The sequence below is a fragment of the Pongo abelii genome, chromosome 11, assembly GCF_028885655.2.
Source record: "Pongo abelii isolate AG06213 chromosome 11, NHGRI_mPonAbe1-v2.0_pri, whole genome shotgun sequence".
NCBI classification, from domain to species: Eukaryota; Metazoa; Chordata; class Mammalia; order Primates; family Hominidae; genus Pongo; species Pongo abelii.
The window spans coordinates 46,764,880-46,787,500 of NC_071996.2; the positions used below are offsets into that span (position 1 = coordinate 46,764,880).

The following is a 22,621-nucleotide window of genomic DNA, read 5'->3' on the forward strand; positions in this document are numbered from 1 at the left end:
CATGGCCAGGACAGACTTGTCGGAATCAGCTCACACTGTGCTCGAAAATTAATTAATTACTTCAGGTTTTTTTTTTTTTTTGCGGGGGGGGGACTTAAACAGCTGATAAATGAGGAAATTCTCTTTAGGTGACTGACAGTTCCTATGAAACCTGTAGCCACAGACTACTCAGGAACTCACAGTGTGAAGGGGCGTTTCAGGTGTCGGTGGAGAAGAACAAAAGGTGAGGGAGTGTCGGTCTCAACTTTTTTTTTCCTCAAAAGTAAAATATTTCAGAAAGATAGGAATACATTTAGATATTTTTATCTCTTAGAAATGGGCTCTAATTGTTCTTGTTCTTTATTGGATGTACAAATGACACAAATTTGCTGACAAAAAAATTTCACAATACCCTAAAATTACAGTTCTAATCTTTGCTCATGAAATTCCATGCCTCTGCAGCTGTTCTTCAAATTTTAAGGTAAACACCCAGGCATGTAGTGCATTTGTAATTGTAACAGCTGCAGAGGTCAGTGTAGTGGCTAAAAATGATTTACAGCCTCACCATTTTCTTCTTGCCCATTGGCCTCTGGCGTGCCAAGGCGAGACAGCTCCTCAGGGGCTTCTGGGTAAATAATGGCTGTGTCACTGCGCTGAAGGTACTCCTCGATGCTGACTGCATGACCATCGCGTTCCTCCAGTTTTCTTTTGGCAAAGTATTCCTCAAAATCTGATGTGCAATTTGCATTCTTCACTGAAATCATAAAAGGAGAAGAAATGTCGTTTCCGGGCCTTCTTCCTAGGATCCCAAGTCCATCTCCATCATAGCCAGTGAGAAATGCTGACTTGCAATAGACTACAAAATCTAGTTTATTTGTAAGAAGTGTTGAAGATGACCGATTATTGACTAAATGCTTATTCTTGCAAATATGCAAGAAGGCGGGCACTTTCCTTCAAGTTAAATAAGCACATTTTATTTTATTTTTCTTCCTGGAATATTAGTCTGTATAACTTACAAAGAATGAAAGAAATTTAACATGTTTTTCATAAAATTTTTTTTAAAAAGCCAACAACTGCATTCTAAGATCCATAAACATTGAAGATAATATAAGATTAAGGCTATTTTAACAGTCTATCTGAAATTTCATTTTCTTTTAAGAAAGGTATATTTAATTTTTCATTGTCCACTAGACTGAGCGTCCCTAACCACAGATACATCCTGTTGCTAAATATAAGCTTTTAACCCTCCACCCTCTGAATGTCACAAACAGCCAGGACTACATAGTCTGAGACAGATGCAAAAGGAAAGATATTCCTAGACAGATAATAATGTAACTTTGTTAAAAAAAATCACCAGAATGTGGCATTTTATCTTTCCCTATAATTTTAATCTTTAGTTCAGTATTTTAAAGCTGCTGAAAATAAAATTAAGCTCACAGCTGATAGAAATAAAATAAAAAGTAACAGAGGGAGTTAAGAAACTGGTGTGTGATTCTGATGTGACTTTAACTTTTGTAATTATGACTCTATTCCTGTGAAATGAATAACAGTTGTAACTCAATTTTAGCAACTTGTGTCATAAGATTTTGTATATTTGAAACCTCTAGATGTGTTTCTGAAATAAGTTGTGGCTTAGATATCCTAAATAATATTTTTATGCTAACATAAAGTTGGGAGAGTAGCTGTTATATTATTCTTTATCCTAAGTAGGTGAAAAAAGTGCTTTGCTGGTACAATTAATGGTGGAATCCTATTATCATAGTTTCTGAAAGCAGTTAACCTTGGTGCCATGAGATTCTTCACCTTGTCTCCTCTACCTTAAACAATATTGTAGTATTTGACATACTAATTCTCTTTGGCAACTGTGGCAGGGTGACGCGCAAGCAAGCCAGGCAATTTTTTTTTGCTTTCATGATTATGAACTTGGATTTTTGATGAGGAGAATAGAAAGTGGAACCATCCATTAATTCAACAAGTATTTACTGAATGCCTAGTGTGTGATAGGCATCATGTCATGCTCTGGTGAGCAAAAAACAGATCTAGGCTCATCCTTCGGGAAGCCATGAGAGAGATTAATACAACTGATATTATCTCCAAAGTAAACACATCATTACAAACTCAGATAAGCATTATGAAAGAAACTTACATGGTGGTATAAAAAAAGTAATAGAGGAACCTGATGGCAGCTAGAAGATCAGGAAGGTCTTAACTGAAGAAGCATGAAGTTAACTAACTGTAGAAGCTGGAGAAGAGCAGCATGTGCAATGTGGTGACTGAAACAAGCATGGGACATCTCAGGATGTTGAAAAAAAGGACAGTGCTGGAGTGTAGAGGGTGAAAGGGTAACCGCGTGATGTAAGGGTGGAGAGTAAGGTGGTAGCCAGACCATGCAGCAGGTAAGAGCTTATTTAAGGATTTGGGCTTTTACTCTAAAAGAAGCAGGAAGCTATTGAAGAGTATTAAGCAAGGAAGATGGCTGGATGAAACTATGATTATTTGCATTTTTAGATGACATCATTGGCTATAGTATGATAGGGATTGGAGAAAGAGAAAAGTAGGTCCTGGGAATCCAGTTAGGAGTTTCCTGTCCTAGGCCAGGCAAAAGATACTGTTAAGGAATTGATGATGGAGATGAAGGAAGTGTCTGGATTTGAGAAATAGCTAAGATATAAAATTCCTCAGATTCATTTGGGAAAGAATTCGGTTTGTCAGGTTGGGAGATGCTAAGGTACCTCCCTCAGGTTTAGACTTTCCAAATTTGATGGATTGTAGGTGACATTCATCAAAGCAAAGAACACTAGAATTCTAAAAAGACTTGAAACTATAAACAAATATATGGGACCAAATAAAACGAAGTGGGAGAATTACACTTTGTGGACCACTAAACTAAGCGCCAGTAATCCTGAATGCTGTGATCTCAAACCTTTCTTTTTTGCCTCTGTAACTTCTAATAAGTTTAACAAGAACAACGGTCTATTCCAAGACTGTATTTCCCTCAAAAATAGATTTGGAATGTACAGTAGTAAAGATTTTATACCTTGAAATTTTGCTTAAATCTGTTATTAGCTGGACTTAATAAAGAATATGGGCTTTAGATAAGATCATTTTCCTCTTGCTGTATGCACAATGTCATGGATGCTTTCCAATGGATACTTATTGGTGGTGACTGTGATGATGTCATTTAACTTGCATCACTGAGCCCCTATGGAGCATGTAGAAACTGTCAACTTGCATAAAGTATTTGCTCATTGTTTTGGATCATCAAAATAACATCAGCTCTATAAAAAAAATCACCTTTTACTTTTGATGGGAAGAAAAGATAAAAGGGGCAAAATGGTGGAGCCATGACGAATGTCTTTAGAGTAACTTCACTGATTTTATCAGTGACTGACTTCTTTTTCAGTACTATGACAGCAGAAAGTAATGTAATAGCTCCTTTCTGAATTCGTATCTACTTGAGGGTTGTCAATGGTTTATGTCAAGGGTTAAGACATGGTTTAAGTTTTTTGAGAATATTGTCCTACTTGATGACCTTAGTGTAACCTAGTAAACATAGTTGGACGTACATTTAATATCCTAATTTTATCTTGATATTTCAGCAACTATTTGAATGATCTGGCTATCTTTGCATGAATTTTCATTTGCATATGAATGTTTCCATCAGAAATGTAATCATATGCAAATTCAATTGGATTTGCATTAATAGCCTTTTGGCTTAAAAGGGAGGAAAATTCTGATTTTTCTGGATAGGCAAACAAAACTGCATCTAGATACACTACTGTTGTTTGGAGAGGTAATTCAATTGCTAGATCAAATTTGACTATGCTAGATTTCTATGTCAAGTGTGATGGGGACAAAAGACATCAAATCATGCGCTCTCTTTAAGGATTCATCTTTGATCATCTTTGTATCCTGGGCATTGAATATATTGCCTAGAAATTAGTAGGCTCTCAAGAATCATTTATGAGATGAATGTGGAATAAATTATGTCCTTAACACTAATGTTGGTGTAGAGGTCTTTTGGTAAAAGGAAGCATAAAATAAGATACCTGCAGCTGAGCTAGGGACTTAGACCTAATATTCAGGCAACTGTAGAATAATTATTTGATAAATTGTGTAGTAGTGGTCATAAATACTTGCAAGAGTTTGATAGGGCTCAGAGAAGTATTCAAAAAGGGTTTCATGAAGAAGATGGCACTCAATCATTTAAATCCATTTGCTCCATCTGGATATTTCTTCATGCTGTATAGATATGCTGTTGTTTATATATCTCATATACCTGGGGTCACTTAAGTGGGCTAGAGTTGAATCTCCCAGAAACTAGGTATCACCAGCATGAATCTAATGTAGTTTTTCCCTGAGGTGCAATAGGTGCTAGTAATATACAGTTTTTCTGCCCAGTACTTCAACATTCACCTTGTCCTAGGAATGCTTCTCCATTTCCTGATTGCCAAGCCTTATGGTGCCCAAGGAGCTGCTGTGTTACCATGTGATCCTGCTCCCCTAGCCACAATTGATCTCTGTTGCTCAGGTGAGCCAATCTCAGTCCTCTCTTCTCCAGGCCAACTTGTTGATTGGTCCAGGGTAGCCAATAGATCCAATTAAATTCAATAAATCCCTTCCCTATAATTTTAGGACTTTGTTCCAGAAAAAGCATCAAGGCAGTTTTTTTTTTTCTGCCAAGTGACTGTAGCTATAAAATGTAGAATGAAGGAATTGTTATTTTTCATCTAGAAAAAGAAGATTTATGAAAAGAGAATAAAGCAGACATACAGAGAAAAGCAGACAAGATTGCATGTTCTGACAGTTCATTTCTAGCTCTTCTTGTTCCTGAGGCCGAGGTGCACCTTGCAGTGGTTCTGTTGACCACCTTCCTTAAATTCTGTGAGCCAAGAAACTTCCTTTTCTGCTTGAAGGTATGTTGTGTTTCAGTCTCTTAAAATTAAAATCACCCTAACAGTTATAATACTAGGACAAATGATGGGATTCAATTTTGGTTACTCTCAGAATTGTTGGGAAGCATGAAGTTTTGATTGTATCTGAAAGTTTGTATGTTTGTTTTTACAAAGATTATGCAATAATGTGTACTGGATACAAGAATGAGGTAGAAAAGTAGCTGAAAGGTTGTAGAATTCTTCACTGCATTTTTCTAGTGTAAAATCAACCTCATTTTCCTTCTTTCTGTAATCCTCTTCACTCCCTGGTCTCTTTGGAAGAACTGCCAAAACACACTGACAAAAGATATTTGCATGGTATTTATGATCAAACCATAACAAAAATTCACAAGAAGCCTCAAGTAATTTCTTCCCATACCTTCTCCAGAGATTTTGCATTTAGTCCTAAAATTTACCCTGATGTCTTGCAAATACGTCTCAATCTTCTCTAAGGTTAGATTACCTTTTCTCTATCCAAAAAAAGAATATCTAGCTTGGGCAACAAATCTTGTCTCTATAGAAAGTAAAAGAATTAGCCAGGCATGGTGGTGCATGCCTGTGCACAGGTTCCTGCTACTGGGGAGGCAGAGGTAGCAGAAGCGCTTGAGCTTGGGAGGTTGAGGCTGCAGAGAGCTGTGATCGCACCACTGCACTCCAGCCTGAGTGACAGAGTGAGACCCCTGTCTCAAAAAAAAAAAAAAAAAAGAATGTTAATTAAAAATGTTTCCTCATGACCATGTGTATTTTAATATTGTTAGATTGTCAGGGTGAATTTTCAGGTCCCTTTTTGTCAGGAAAGCCTCAGTTCTCTTGGCAATATGTTGGCCACTCTTACTAACGTTGCTTATTAATGACACTTTTATAAATATCTTTATGGCTGTGTTAGATAGATATTGATTTTTTAGACAGATAATAATAAACATCAATATAGACTGGCCTTAAAAATTATTGCCTAAAAATCAAGTGATGTTAACAGAAATCTAAATAAAAGAGAAATATTGGTCCCCAAATTAGTCAGCCCCCATAATCAAGTTGCTTTAGAATACTTTCTCAAAGATACTTAAAAGTGGGCTTTGCTTAGGGTGTACAGGTAGTGAAATACAGACCGGATACTTATTCTTTATCATTTTCTGTTTCCCTTTGGCATTTATTTTCTTTATTTGTAACAAGCCTGTGTTCACAGTGGAAAGCAGGTACTCTATTATCACTGTTTTAGTGTCCTGCATGCTTTTAATTTTCATAAAAAATTGAAAAAAATTGAATATTATGTTAAGCCATTTAAGTAAACATCAAAATGAATAAATAATTTTTTTTAAAAAGAAAATATCTTGGAAGGTACAGAGGAGTTGCAGCAAGTATATGTAAAAAACTGAGTAGAATCATCCATCCATCCCTTTGTTTAATAACTGTTTATTGAGTGCCTACTAGTGCCAGTGTTCTTGGAAATGAGGACATGAGTGGTTAATTTTTTTTCCTACTTCTGTGATTCACCCGTTTGGAGATATATACACATAATAGTTGTGATTCTGCAATATACAGACATGTAAATATATATATATGTATAATAGGGCATCTCATATATATATATACACACACACACACGCTTCCCCAGTGTAATGTAATGTATGTAACATAAATTATGTATTTATCATATAATCTGGCTTTTGCTTACTTCACTATGAAAGGCAAAGGGAACTGAAGAAGCAATTACAAATCTAGGTAACTGTATTTATCATCTTTTTGAAAAACAGCCTTTTTGTTAACATCTCAGATGATAAGAAAACACGAAAATTATTTTGAATGTAGTCATTTGTATTGAGTTTTTTAGTTTAAGGAAGCACGTATTCAGCATTTGTTGAGGTCTATAGATTCTCATGGCTACTTTGTTTAAAGTTGACTAATTAATAAATGTAAGCTTTTCATCATTAAAAATGCATGTATGCATTTTTGCAGAAGGCTTCCAAAAGACATATTGGCACTAGATACCTAAAAACAACCGTGAGGGAAGAGGATGATCTTTTTCTCATTACACAGCTACATGGGCGGCCTTGCAGAGCCTCCAACTGGTACAGAGGCATGGATAAAGCCAGGTCGTCAAGAGCAACAGAAAAGTTTTCTGCTCTTCCTGGGAATTAGTACAGCATCTTGGCCGCTCTCTCCACCCCTGCTCTGAACATGGCTTTCTCCAGGGAACACATGTTCAGATGCCAATGAGAGTTTCTCATGTAAAGAGCTTCAGGAGAGCAAGGTGAAGAGTGGACAAGGCATGGAAATCTGTAGTAGTCTGCAGTATCAAATATCTCCCTAAACAGCAGGAGATCTTACATTAGGGGATTTTGAATATCAAGACGTAGAGACTGCTAACACTCAGGCAATTTTGATTGCTGTGTATTGGCGCAGAATGATAGAGTCCATTACTTTAAAAAAAATTCCCAAGATAGACAATATGCACTTGTCTTTCACATTACTGTGTAACCTAAAAATTTGGAATTTCTATATTACCAAAAAGATAGACTAGTTTATTATATTTTAGAGGAGTTGATGAAGTAAGGTGATTTTGCCCAGCAATTCAATGCTCTTTTCTTATGCTTTATGTAGAGACACGTGAAACCTGAGAATGCTCAGGACAGTCAGTGATTTTCAAAAGTCAGTGGCATCCGTATTATCTGGGAGCTTGCTTGAAATGCAAATTATTGGGGCCCATCCAAACCTATGGAACCAGCAATCTATGTTTTAACAAGTCTTTCACAAAATTCTGACCCTTGTCCAATTTAAGAACTCTACAAATTCAATCCTCTGCCTCGCATGGCTAAATGAGACATTCGTAACATGATTTTGGAGAGAAGCAAAGTCGGTCCCGTGTTATTATTATTAGGTAGCTTTCCTGACTATCTCAGCCTGAGTTCACATAGACTTCCTTCTTCACTTACTGAATGTCATCTGTGTGTCTCAATCATTGAATTGATCACATACCATCGTAATCTTTCTCTTACGTGTCCATGAGCTGATAAAGGAATGAACCGTATGTTATTCAGCTTCGTGTCACCAGCACCTAGCATAGTGCCTGGATCACAGTTATCATGCAATAATTGAATGATTAGGCAAGGTTCAGGGTCCTTGGACTCCTCATTTTGGCTCAGTTATTTCATGGTTTTGAATTTCAACGTCCTCATCTGTAAAATGAGCCAGGGTGTGCTTTCTGGGGTATCCTCAAAGTTCCAGAATTCCATAATTTCAATTAATTAACTACTTTAATCAATTTGCTTTTTCTTTACTGGCTAGGCCTAGAGAATTTTATCTGTATTCTTTTCAATTAAAAACTCAAAACAACATAGCTTTCTGGTGGGGAAAACAAACATGCAGATTAAGAGAAAATATTTTGAAGGTGCCTGGAAACCCCAGACAACATGACAAGCAAAACAGCGCTTATTAAATATTTGTTGAATGAATGAAGGAGGCACTCAGGAAGCTTGAAATATCAGTTATTTCTTGTGGGAACACTTGCTGTGAAGTGAAGATAGCTGCTCCTAATCGCAAACAAAGCTAATAAAACAACAGCATTCATTAGCAAGGAAGTGAACAGGCTCTTCTTGGCGTTCACTGATTATAGTCTGAAAATCATCCCCCGTCTCACCTGTCAAGCACTACTTCTATTTTTCTCTCCTCCGAACCTATCTCTTTCTCCACCTTATTTTTAAAAACTCAATGTATGAAGTTAACTAAGAAATTAAAAAATAATGACTTCCATGACAGATGTCTGACTGGCAGACAAAACTCTTCCAACCTATAAAAATGTGATAGATATAACCAAGAAGAATATGACATACTTTGTAATAGTATGATTCCCTCTTTGTTAAGTATTTAGGTACTAACTGAATTATCTGATAAACTGATTTTGTACAATTGATTAACATTATATATCCACTCAACTCTTGCAGAGAAATACGTTATAATCAAACTTGTATTGCTTCTGTTACTCATATAAGAAAGCTAACTAATTTAAAAGTTTTAATTTAAGCTCCATGTAAGAGGAACAGGAGAAATGGAGAGTTATTAAACCAAGAGGATAATGAAAGTAAAAAAAAAGTTCTTCTTTCCCCCACTTTCCCCTATGCTACTGATGTGATGCACAGAATTGATGGTTAAAGAGACTTAATTGCTGGCTAGGCTGCCAACCTTATACTAACATTATCAGTTTAGGGGAGTTACACCTGGCACCACTGTATTTCTTGCTGAGGCAAGATTTTCAGTCTAGATCTGGATCTTTGCTTGGGGTTCAATTGCTCTGGAGACACCCAAAGAAGGATCCTGTAAACTTAGACCTAACTGGCATTTCTGTTCAATACTTGAAGCAGTGCCTCTCTGATCCCACCACTTCCCATCCTAGCTTATACTCTGCTATTCTTCTCATGTATTTTGTGAGACATGAACAGGACTGGCTATATGGTTGGTGGGGCCCAGTGTAAAATGAAAATGTTGGGCCCCTCTTTCAAAAATTGTTAAGAGCTTCAAGACAGCTACTGCAGAGCCAACCAAGCAGCTCTTCTCAGTGCTGGGCCCTGTGTGACTGTGCAGGTCCCAGACCCAGGAAGCTGGCCCTGTGTATGTTATCGTGAGGAAGGGCCCCCGAGAGCCTCCCATCCCATGACAGCTAGTGCAGTCCAGCATTTTTTTTGTTCATGTTTCCAGTAAAATTTCATTAGAAGCAAGGGCAGGGTGGGGTGGAGTCCAAAATTTCTAGCCTGATTTCCTCATTTAACAGATGTTACAACTAAGGTACAGTGAGGTTAGTGATTCATACAAAGTTGCACAAGTAATTTCTGGAAGAGCTGTATGTAGAATTTATGTATCCTGACTCTTCACCCACTGCTCTTTCTACTGCACCATAATGACTCAACATGAGAGAAAGAGAGAAGAAAAGAGAGAACCTCATCTTTTTAGTTTTTCATCATGCCTGACTTGATACCATTTGAACAGGCCCTACATACTGAAACGATCACAGTGACATTATAAGCAATTCTAAATAGCAACATTATTACACCATACAATGAATATGGGGGAAAGTCAATTAAAATGCCCACTTCAGTCTGTGTGTGTCTCTGTGTGTGTGTTTGTGTGTGTATAAAATTTTTACTTTTTTTCCTGTTTTTTTTTTTTTTGCTTTTTTTTGTTTTTTTTTAATGTCCCCATTCCTCTGAATCCTAGACACTTGTTTTATTCTTACTTTTTTTTTTTAACTGGGTAATCCAGAGCTGGGTCTAGTGGGGCAAAGAGAACACATAAAAGTTCTTCAAATTCTCTGTTCAAGATGCTTATCTAAAATTTCCATATAATATTTAAGGACTGTATTTCCTAATTTGACTGTTTCTAATTTGTAATCAAGTTTCTAAAGGCACTCAATAAAGAATAACTTTCCATAGCACCTCGCAAAGGTGAATTTTTATTAGGTATTATTTTAACATCTGTTAAAATAGCAGGTATTAGTTATTAGTTAGCAGATATTAGATATTTTTGTGGTTATAGTAAACAAGAAATGCCTCAAGATTAACTTTGGACTAGAAACCAAAAAAGAACTTTATTCCTGGTTCATTTTGCTTTCCCATGTCACATATTACTCGTTATTCTCCTCCCATGCTTAATGATATCCTCCTCCATGTGTTCCACTTCTTCAGACTAAATGAAACTGTGTCATCCCCTGATAATAACCCATCCCTTACAGACCTTTCCCACAGGGCCATTCCTGCTTTCATTTGTTATGACTCACAGAACAAAGAGGAAGGGTCAACAAACTCCTTAATTCACGCTACCGCTTCCGATCAATGTTCCTGTTTCGCCAACTCACTCATCATTTATTTGTTTGTTTATTTATTCATTAATTCAACAAATACCCTGGTTGTGAGCCATTAACACTGTATAAACCACTGCATCCTCTGAGAGGGATTATGGAGAAGAGCAGACCTAACCTCTACCCTCAAGTAGTTTCCACTCTGTAGCTGTAATGGTTTGAAGTCAAAAGTCATCCATTTTCACCATCATATTTTAGGACATTGCCTGTATAGTGCAAGCAAAATAACTCCTGTCCCATGATTACATTTCCCCCAGGATGCCATTGCATTCTGCGAAACTTCATCACTTAATAGGTAGTCCATGCAGAACCTGGCTTCATAGTGCTTAGGCTTTCTCTGGTCCAGCAACATGGATGGCCACACTTGGTCCTGGGCTAACCTTGAGACAAGAACCAGAACCGTGAACTTTCGCCCTCTGATTTCTACTTTCTCCCCTTCCCTATCATCCAGTTCCTCATTCCTTTGAAACGTGTACTTCAATGTGAAAATCAGGCCCTGAAAAGCTCCCTAGTCCATTTTACCCGTTCTGATTTTATTTACCTCAGTTCACCTTGGAACTTGAAATCATCACTTCCATCTCTGTCCCTTACACTTATATCATTCTTACCCTGTTGAACTACGATCCAGTTCAATTTCTGGAGTATCAAACATATCTTTAAAAAATCTTAAATAATAGTATAGTCTTGTTGCAGACTATGTTTTCAAAATGGGATATTCCTTCCTAATAATTGAATCTCCATGCATTGTCCACAACAATTATTCTACAGGTCCACTTCTCAAGATTCCAACCGTATTCCTATTCCCTTACTGCTGACCAATGGTCTCTTTTTCCTACTGACTTCCAAGAGTGCAACCCATACAGTGTGTATTCCTTGGATCATCTTACATTGACTACATTCTCTCCTATCATCATTCTGTCTTCTTCTTCTGATCTTACTGCTAAAAAATAAACATTATTGTGGCTATCATCTAAAGTTATTCTCTTACAACTCGTTTGATAACCCACCCCATCTTTCATCTAGTCTCCTTTTACATTTCAGCCTTTCTCTCTTTCTTGTGCACAGAGGCATACCCAGCAAGTCTTTGTCTTGAAGAAAGTCTTCCCTGAAATTTGCAATATCTTTGAGGCACCTCTCTTGTCCTGTCTCTAATATTTGACCCTATACTGTTAAAAACCCTCTGCAATACTGAACACTTTGCATTTGAACTTACATAGCTTGCTGTATTTCAAATAAAACACCTTAATCCAGATGATATTATAATCGACAATAATGGCTAGAAATGATAGAGCATTTATTATGCGCTAACGTTGTACTAAATATTTTACACACATTTCCTATTCATCTACCACTGTTTTACTCACCCGGATGAATGTAGGTCCTTAACGACAGTGACTCTTTTCTCATTGTATGTTTCGTGATGACTAACAAAATGCCTTGCACTTAGTAGGGTCCCAATAAGTGACCATTGAGTTGAATAACTAATGAGGCTATAATTATTTATTTGTAAATTTTCTCTTCTTGTCATTATGATGTTTGTTTTTTTTATCAACACCCATAAAATTTTATGTTGCTTAGTGGAAGGAACTCACCCTTCTATTTCCTTAAAGTTTCCTCAAGCCTCAGTTCAAATTCTACATACAACGAACACTCTGAATGTATGTATTTTAGTGGTTGTTAACAATGGGCAAATGCTTTGTTTTTGTTTATTGGTTGTTATCCAGGGTAAGAAGAAAAAATATATATGATTTTTCTCCACTTCCATGAGAACAGCTTTTTAGATTCCACATATGAGTGAGGTCAAGTGATATTTATGTTTCTGTGCCTGGCTTATTTCACTTAGCGTAATGTCCTCCAGGTTTATCCATGTTGCTGCAAATGACATGATTTCCTCCTTTTTTATGGCTGAATAGTATTCCATTGGGTATATACACCATTCATTATCCATTCATCTGTTGATGGACATTTAGGCTGATTCCAGAGGATGAGGAGAGTAAGCGGAAGGGTGAACAATGAGAGATTTGTCAATGGGTACAAAACTACAGTTAGATAGGAGAAATAGCTATGTTGGTCTATTATGTGGCTGGAGCTCACAAAAATGTAGTGCATATTTCAAAATAGCTAGAACAGGGGTTCTCAAATGTCCTTATCACAAAGAAATCATAAATGTTTAAGGAGATGGATATGCTAATCACCTTGATTTGATCATTAAACAATTTATACATGTATCAAAACATCATGTTGCACCCCACAAATATTAATATGTAAAATTGTTATGTGTCAATAATAAATTTTTTAAAAGAATACGATTCCTGATGTAAGTCAGTTGTCAAAGAAAGGAAAAGTCTGACAGCTTTCATCATTATTATACGTAATCATTATAAATACTACTAAATCCTCCTCCTACACAGTTAAAGAAGGGATGCTAAATAAAAATGAAATCAGATATAAAATGAAACTAGTTCTTAACCTTCATATTTTAACCTCAAATGCCAGAGTACTGAAAATAATGTGTCCTACAACTTGTCTGTGTAGTTTTCCAGAATGTCAAAAGAACTTAAATGTCAAAGGCTCTCAAAATTGGTTAGTCTTTTCATTACAAATTTGTTAAATATTGTATTTTTGTTTCCTAGAGAAGTTAAGGAGGAACCAGTGTGAATGGAGAAAACAGTTTACAATGTATTCATTTCTTAATGAACAAAAATAGTTTGAAGTTGGCCAGGCGTCGTGGCTCATGCCTGTAATCCCAGCACTTTGGGAGGCTAAGGCGGGTGGATCACCTGAGGTCAGGAGTTCAAGATCAGCCTGGCCAACATGACAAAACCCCGTCTCTACTAAAAGTACAAAAATTAGCCAGGCGTGGTGGCACGTGCCTGTAATCCCACCTACTCAGGGGGCTGAGGCAGGAGAATTGCTTGAACCCAGGTGGCGGAGGTTGCAGTGAGCCGAAATTGCGCCATTGCACTCCAGCCTGGGCAACAAGAGTGAGACTCCATCTCAAAAAAAAACAAACAACAAACAACAACAACAACAAAAAACAACTGGCAAAACAAAACAGGGTGAGCATCTAGTCTATGTTAGTTGTTGTACTGGGTGCTTTAAAAATGGCATGCCATGAGAATGACACAATGGACTTTGGGGAAATGGTGGGAGGGTGATGGGGGATAAAAAACTACACATTGGGCACGGTGTACACTGCTTGGGTGATGGGTGCGCCAAAACCTCAGAAATCACTACTAAAGAGCTTATTCATGTAACCAGACATCACCCGTTCCCCAAAACCTATTGAAATAAAAAAAAAAGAAAGAAAATAAAAATACAGTTAAAAAATAAATAAATAAAAATGACATGCCATTTAATCCCTACAGCGAGGCCTTGTACATAAGGAATCATGATTTCCACTTTACCGATGTAGAAATGAAGGCTTATCCATTACATACTCAAGTTAATGTAACTAGTAATTGGCAGAGATAAAATTCAAGTGTAGGTAATTGGTCTCTAGAATCTGGAGGCTCCCAAAACAATTGCCTCTCATATGTAAAATAATTTATGTGTTATTGTTGGGATACTGGAAACAAGTTTGACTATAGTTAGAGTCTATACAGTTAGTTCTTAGACAAGAATTTTATTGTGTTGTGTAAGATTAAGAACTGATGCCTAAATTGGCCTTGCCCAGTTTCTGGATGTAAGATACCTTTTCCCCCTCTTAGCAAAGGAAGTGCAGATGCAGGTGGTTATTAATAGTCCTTTATAACTAGAGGTACTAGATTGTCTGAGTAAATATAACTTTCACACATTCAAAGAGGAAAACATCAGGGCCCTATTTGGATCTTGATATGCACGTGGAACTGCATTAATGCTAATGATCATCATGCACCTCAGATAGCTCCTTGTTACTACTATCACATAGTATAATGCTTCCAAGTTTTTTCCATTTCTCTACTCTTCTTAGAAAATAGTTTATTCACACACTCTTAAAAATTTTACCTAATAATTTCATTTTGAATTTAAATCCTATTAATATCTGAAAATTGTAGGGTTCTTTGTTAGAAGGTATTCTTTATCTTACGTGTGAAAGCATTACAATTTTGTTCCTTTTTTAAAAAAAAAAATTAAAACTGGTGGCCGGGCGTGGTGGCTCACACCTGTAATCCCAGCACTTTGGGAGGCTGAGGCGGGTGGATCACAAGGTCAGGAGATCGAGACCATCCTGGCTAACACTGTGAAACCCCATCTCTACTAAAGATATAAAAAATTAGCCGGGCGGGGTGGCAGGTGCCTGTAGTCCCAGCTACTCGGGAGACTGAGGCAGGAGAATGTGAACCTGGGAGGCAGAGCTTGCAGTGAGCCGAGATGGTGCCACTGTACTCCAGCCTGGGCGAGAGTGCAAGACTCTGTCTCAAAAAAAAAAAAATAAATAAAAACTGGTGAACTTATGCAATGTGGAAAGTTATTAATATAAATCCAGGTTTGCACTGTTTTATGTGTTATAGATCAATTTTGTCATTCAGCTAATCTAACTTTGTTGTTAAAAAAAAAAATGTAGTGATACTCTAGGCTATTCTTCTTTGCTTTTAACAAGGCAAAATCCTTCAGGGACTTAGATCCTGGTTTCACTCTCTAAAGATACTAACTTAGTCTCCTCCACAGAGAATGTTTTCCCCTACTGTGGCTTCCTTTATCAGAATCCATTTATTCTCCACCAAATATTCATTCATTCATTCATTCATTCATTTCACCAGTTGTAGTATCTACCATGTGTGCTCCCTGCTATAACTGGGCTTGTTGAGGCAAAATGGAATAGCCCTTTCCTTAGGGCAAACATTTTTTTAGTCACTTACTAATATCAACATATACATTCTTATTATTACTATTTTTGAGATAGGGTCTTGCTCTGTCACCCAGGCTGGAGTGCAGTGGATTATGGCTTACTGCAGCCTGCAACTCCTGGACTGAAGCCATCCTCCAGCCTCAACCTCCTGAGTAGCTGAGATTACGGGCCGGACCACCATACCTGTCTTCATTATTTATTTAATTACCTCAGTAATTATTTATTTAATTACTGGCTAGAGAACAAGGTCAGCCAATGAGGTAGATACCAGGATGATCCACCCTCATTTTTCAGCTGAAGAAACCTTTTGTCTTCATGAAATTGACTACATGAAATAAGGGCAAACAATATAAAGAGGAACAATGAAACATGCTGAAGTTAGCGGTATACACCTTAGGGTTGTGGGATTTCAGAAAAGGAAGATATTGCTGTCATTTGGGGTGTTCAAGGATGACCACATTAAGGAAATGGGATGTGACCTGGACTTGAAGAACAGAAGGATGGGGAGAATTTGGATGACTGGAAGAAAGGAGCTGGGGGATTAGGGTCTGAAGGGATAGCATGGGCAGAGATTCAGAGGTTGGTATAAATGTGGTTCTTTTTTGTTATCACCAAGGGATTTGGTCTGACAAGAATGGAGCACCATTGGTATACAATGTATGGCACTTATTATCGGACTGAAGAATGTCCTGTAGGTGCTAAGGGGCAATTCAGGATTCTAAGAAGGGAATTTGGACATTGAGGAAACTGTTATAGGAAAGATGTAGGCTGACTAAATAGAGGAGGACATGAGGGACAGAGAACAGTCAAATATAACTAAGGCTTTCAAGTTTGGATGACTGGAATAATGGAGAGATGAAAATGTCTGGTTGGTTACTTCAGGCCAGGGGTCAAAAATATGTCAACCTAAAAATACAAAAGGGAAGTCCAAGTGCTGTTTGTCTCCCATTCACTCGCTCATTTCTTCAAACATACTTTGTGATGGAGACCATTCCAGGATCCATGGTGATAAAGCAGCCCAAACCCCACAGATTCATTGGAGGAAGACATTCTAGTGTGGGATGGCTAGAGAAGAAATTCAGCCAATAGCAGGATCTTGATGAGTAGGACTTGGGAGCAGAGGAAGATAGTCTTTTAGATGTAATTTCAACCAGAAGAGATGTATTATTTCTAAAATCACATGTATTTAGCATCCAAAGAGATGTCAGGGAGAAGAAGTGGGAAATTTGTAGCTAGGAAGAAAGATATGTACTTATTCTCTAAAAGGGCAGAGTTGTAAGCTGAAGATCACTAGTAAATTTCTAATTAACTAAGTCCAGTGTATTTGCTCAGCTTTCTTTCAAGGGTAGTTATTTGAAGCTTTTAACTGAGTTCTCACCTTTACAAAATTCTCTTTCTTTGCTTCTGAATGTTTAATTTTTTTCTCTTGTGTCATAATCTTTTTTTTTTTTCAAAAGAAAATCTTTGTTGATTTTCCTCCCCACCCACCAGGAGCCCTGACCTCAGCTTTCTACTTGCTTCAACAAATACACTCAGTTGTAAATCTCATAGTCCTATATGATCTTGAACATGATCTTAGTATATTTGCATAACTCTCAATCTCTATCTCCAGCCCTGACTTCTTGGGTTTCAATTCCTCATTTCCAAAGGACATTCCTATATTCCCATATCTATATATCTTTTATATGAAAATACTTGTGTCTAAAGGCTGGTTCAAGATCTTCTCAAAATTAGATCCTTCTTCTGTAAATCTAGAAATAGCAAGAACTGCTATATGCTAAACATGCAGATCTGTAATTTTGAAGCCATTTTGCCTCCATCATTCAGAGAATCAATTGCTTGTTAAGAAGTCATGTTGCTAATTTCATCACTGTCTCCACCTTAGGACAAGATTTTTATCACTTCACACCTGGATAACTACAGTGACTTCCAGTTGGTCTCTCAGAGTCTGGTTTTCACCCACAGAAATCATGGTAGCATAACATGACCCAGACTCTTCTGTCTGGTGCTTTATATTCTCCACCATCTGGCTTTAACTTAAATGTCCAGCTTTATTTCCCAGAAATTGCCTCCTAGGACTCTCTGATTCAGCCAAAACCCTTTACTCACTATCCTCTGAATAGATGTCACACTTTCCCTTCTTGGCTCACAGACTCCTCTTCAATTAGAAAGCCCTTCCTCACTCTTCCCTGACTATTGAAAATGTATTTAGTTTGAATTCTACCTCCTTCACAAAACCTGATGTGAATGCCCATTCCAGAGACTCTCTTTCACTTCTGTAATTCAAATAATTATGGGCCAGGCGCAGTGGCACATGCCTGTAATCCCAGCACTTTGGGAGGCCGAGGTGGGAGGATCACCTGAGGTCATGAGTTCGAGACCAGCCTGGCCAACATGGTGAAACCCCGTCTCTACTAGAAATACAAAAATTAGCCGGGCATGGTGGTACATGCCCGAAATCCCAGCTACTAGGGAGGCTGAGGCAGGAGAATTGCTTGAACCTGGGAGGGAGAGGTTGCAGTGAGCCGAGATTGCACCACTGCACTCCAGCCTGGGTGACAAAGTGAGACTCTGTCTCAAACAAAACAAAACAAATCAAAACAAAACAACAAAAAACTAAATAATTATGGCTCCTACCATTTGTTGCAGGTTTATCACATATTTTCACTTATTCTTCATCATTATTTTTTCAGGTGTATTAGTCTCATCTTCCAAATTAAATGATAACCATGTTTTAGTCTTTCTGACCCATCTTCTACCACATATGCACACAACAGTGAGTATATAGAACACACTCAATGAATACTTATTGATTTATTTATTGACTGAATATATATGAACTACAAGGTACAGCAGGTATTATGAGAAAAAAGGGTTTTTAAAGCCTGGTGAAGACATTCAAGATTGATTTTTAAACCTTCTGAATAGAAGCAATTTTTATTAACCTCACTTTAAACTCTAGGTGTATACAACAGCTAGTAAATTGTTACTTTGTGGGGTAAATTTTCTTTTGTGACACTTTAAGTGCTTATAAGGGTAATAAAAATCAGCTTTTATTTATGCTAGAGGCTGAAATTTAACAATTATCTTTAAAAGTAACTTAAAGCCATTTTTGATCCCATGAGTTGGGACATTATAGAAAGTATCTAATTCATGATATCGCTTTATTATTATGTTTTAATATGAAGTTATTTTATCTTGTTTCTATTTTTACATGGTGATAATACCTATGCAACATAAAATATTAAAACTAGAAGTATCTTATCAAGAAACTAGTTTAATCTATTCGTTTTGCAGTTGTGGGAACTGAGTTCCAAAGAGGAAAACTGACTTGCCCAAGGTTACAATCTAGTCATTGTCAGGGCTGTGTGTAAAAATTAGGCTTCTTGGTGCTTGATTCTATACTTTTTCTAGAATCATATTTTGTACAGTTTTATTTTTATACCTTAAATTGACATTATTCGAATGAATAGAATGACAATAGGTTTTTATTATTTCTCTTATTTTATACCCAGGAAAGTGAATTCATGCTTTTAAGTTATTAATAAGCACATTTTAAACAGAAACACAACATGAGCAGTTTATTATGATGTGTATCAACATAAGGGTGATATAAAATCATCTTAGTTTTTTACATTTCATAAAACTTCAAGTTTTTTTTCATGGATGAGTTGAGTAGAAGTAGTTATGTGTTTTTTTCATTTTATTTTGGAAGATAATTTTATAGTGGACACTAAGCTAATATTTGTGATGGTAGTGTAGAGGACTGTTTGAAACACCCCTCCCCCTCACAAAAAAAATAGTCTCATCTAGGAAAAGAGAGATAAACATGTAAATTTGTGTTGGTGATGTAAGAATGTGAGAGAAGATGCCATTCAGTGTTTGGGAAAAAACATGGAATATCACAGTTGTCCTGAAACTCCATTCTATTGCAGTAGCAGAGTAAAACAAAACAACACTCACTATCTTCCCACTGTAATTTTTTAGCTTCATTAAAAATAAGTAAACTTGTCAATTCTTCTCTAAAACTGCCTGGAAAAAATTATTTAGAAGGGCTCAAGGATGCAGAGAATTACAAGTAAAGAAAGGATTAAAAGGAACTGAGATGATTAATTATTGAGAGAAATGTTCGTGGAAATTTGTCTTTCTGAAAAAAACATTTTACAGTCTAAATTACACCCTATCATTTGAATTCTCAATGACTGACAACAAGCGGTGGCTAGCAGAGGTATATCATATCCTAATTTTAAAATAATTTTTTGCAGTCTTTTAAAATAAAAGTTACTACTAGAAATTCACCCAACTCATGCACTGAAAGGATCCATTCACAGAGTTCAGTATTCTTGAGCGTCACAGGTAAATTAGGGGTGTGAGAATGAAAGATGTATTTGCTTAGTAAAATACCAAAATGTAGGAAATTTTGATTTGAAACAAAACCAGAGACCTGTAAAGTTGACTACTTGTTAAGTCATGGAGATACAAATGGATGGGTCCATGTTTCTTTCCCTGCCTCACTAAACCCACATGACACAGGACAAATGTGATCTGAGCGTGGCCAACATAACTCACCTGTACCATTGTTAATTGTGGTCTGGATCGTGGCTTCTGGCCCCATAGTGTCATAGTCTTCCTTCATTTCTTCTGTGGGGGAAAATTATCTTTAGCATTTGAGAATTGTAGAAAGGCTTACTATACTAAGCATGCCAAGCACAGGAACAAGGAAGATTCTTTTAAAGGAAACAGAGAAAAGGCTTGTTGTAGACCTCTAAACAATAGCTTTGTTCAGGCAATTGAATGAATCCAATAGTGCTAGCTGCACAAGAACTTATTTACTTTAAGCATTACTGCAAGCTGTGAAAAACAGAAGTGCTTATTTGGAGCAAACGAAGGGCTTTTCTTCTGGTGGCAGTTCTAGTGACAAACGGGGGAAAGATATTATTTTTTCAATAAGAGTCAAAAGCAACTAAGTATTTGTACTCATGAAGAGGCATGCTGGCTGCTATGCCTCTGGAAACTCTGGATGCTTAGTGGCAAGTCAGAATTTCACATTCTGTTTTCATACTTTTCTTTCCCCTTGGGGTGGCTATAATGGTGCTAATCTATGCAAGCATACTTTTTGAAAACCTAATTCTACATATCAAAACTTGGAATGCCCAGTTTGTACAACAAATATCCCAGAGGTAACAACAATACCTGTTTCACTGCTTGATATAAACTTCTAAAACATACCTGCCTTATTCCTATCCCAACCACTCCATAAATGTCTTCTCCTCATCATCATTTATGCCCCAGTAGGTAATCATAATCATTTTCTGGGGAAACATATATAACAACAGCTCAGTGTTCTGATGAAGGTGAATATATATAATGTTGAAGTTAAAAAGTAATAAATAATTAAAGGTCATTGTCAAAAATTGCAATATTTTAAAATAACGGAGAATTTGAAAAATAGGGGCACTCTCAAATTTTCTGCCTACCAGATTGTAGCGGACGCAGGAGGACAGAGCAGGATAGCTGACAGTTAAAAATCTCTTAAGTAAGTAAATTAAAAGTGAAATTTAAAAAATTGTATTTTTACTATGACAATACTAATGAGACCAAATATGCTCCAGGATGAATATCTCTCTGTGATAATCATTTTACTTAAAACAAGGGAAACTTTGTAAATAGGACTCTATGAATTTCCAAATCTGTCCTGGTCATTCTTTGCTTATCATATTCTAATCTACTTTCATGAAAGAACAGGTTCTAGAAAATGTTACAGCAAAAATAAAATAAAATACATTTTACAAGCAGTGCAGCAAATCTGTTTATGGAATCAGAACTGAAAAATCATGATCCTCTTAAGGTAAAATATACAGATATACCTAGATGCTAATTTAAGCCCACTCCTCATAATAATCAGATAATTTGAATGATACTTGTTTAAGCTGTACAACCACTTTAGATTCATTCCTGGGCAAGGAATTTTCCTTTATTTAAAAAATATTTTCAGAGAGACATTTTGCATTAAACATTTAGAAGTTTAATATATAGCAATATTGTATTGTCAATTGTAATCATTGATCATTTGAAAGTCTCCCTCATCTGATATTTTTATCAGTCTCTGCAAGGAATCGCATTAAGGTATTTCTGAGAAGTTCAGTGCTAGATATAAATATAGCTTTTGTGTCTTTCTTCCTTGCTCATCTCATGTGATTTCGGGTAGCCAAGAGTCACAAGCATCATAAGTTTTCCATCTGAGAGCACATCAAGTCACTGAGGGGAAAACAGTTAACAGCATTTTTTTTTTTTTGCATAATAGTGGTAATGTTCAAGATTTCTGCTGCACTTCCTTCCTCATTGTCATTTTCTTATGAAAAAGTAAAGAGAAGTTACAGTAGTTGGTTGCTTCCCAAATTAATAAATGCTGGGTATACAAATGTGTAGTCGGCACATTGTGTAAATTGCATTTTGTAGTATTATTTAGTTATAACCCTTTTTATCCAAAGACTGTGCAACTGAGATCTTTCAGAGACATTGGATGAGATGGTGTCACTTTTACCTAGAAAGTACTTTGCTTTGATTCACTGAGCATCAATCTTTTTCTTTTTTGAATATCAAGCTCAATGTATGAAAATGAAACACTACTAAGCCTTTTCAGGTACGTATTTGAAATGTTATGTATATGACTATTTAATTAAGATTCAAGTGAATCCATATTCAGAAGGACATAATGATACACAGTTTGGGAATATTGCCTCCGAATTAAAGGCAATCTGGCTGTCTTTCTGCTTTATGTCTAACCTTAAACATTCTCTAAGACACCTCTGACTCAGCATACTGTGTCTAAAACCACATAGTATATTTATTTTTAAAACACTTGTAAAAGTTTGCATCTTCCAGTCACCCCTGAGATGAAGGTTTGTAAAAATAAAGAGCACTTTCTTCCTTAAGATGAAGAATCCTTGAATAAGCAGAAAGAGGCCAAGATGCAGGTGATTTATTTAAGTCTGTGTCAATGATAATGATGTCATGGTTTCCAGCACACTG

The 22,621-nt window shown here is 36.6% G+C and overlaps 1 protein-coding gene across 5 annotated transcripts in view; it reads right to left on the reverse strand.

Annotated features, from left to right (window-relative positions):
• The window catches only part of ZEB2 (zinc finger E-box binding homeobox 2), a 132,110-nt gene that overhangs the window by 16,315 nt on the left and 93,174 nt on the right, over window positions 1-22,621 (reverse strand). For 3 of the 5 annotated variants that reach the window (XM_024242877.3, NM_001131548.1, XM_024242880.3), the window contains 2 exon segments: window positions 20,159-20,230; window positions 545-733 (listed from right to left, as the gene is read on the reverse strand). In XM_024242877.3, the coding sequence (XP_024098645.1) occupies window positions 545-733; window positions 20,159-20,230 (261 nt within the window). 5 annotated transcript variants of the gene reach the window in all.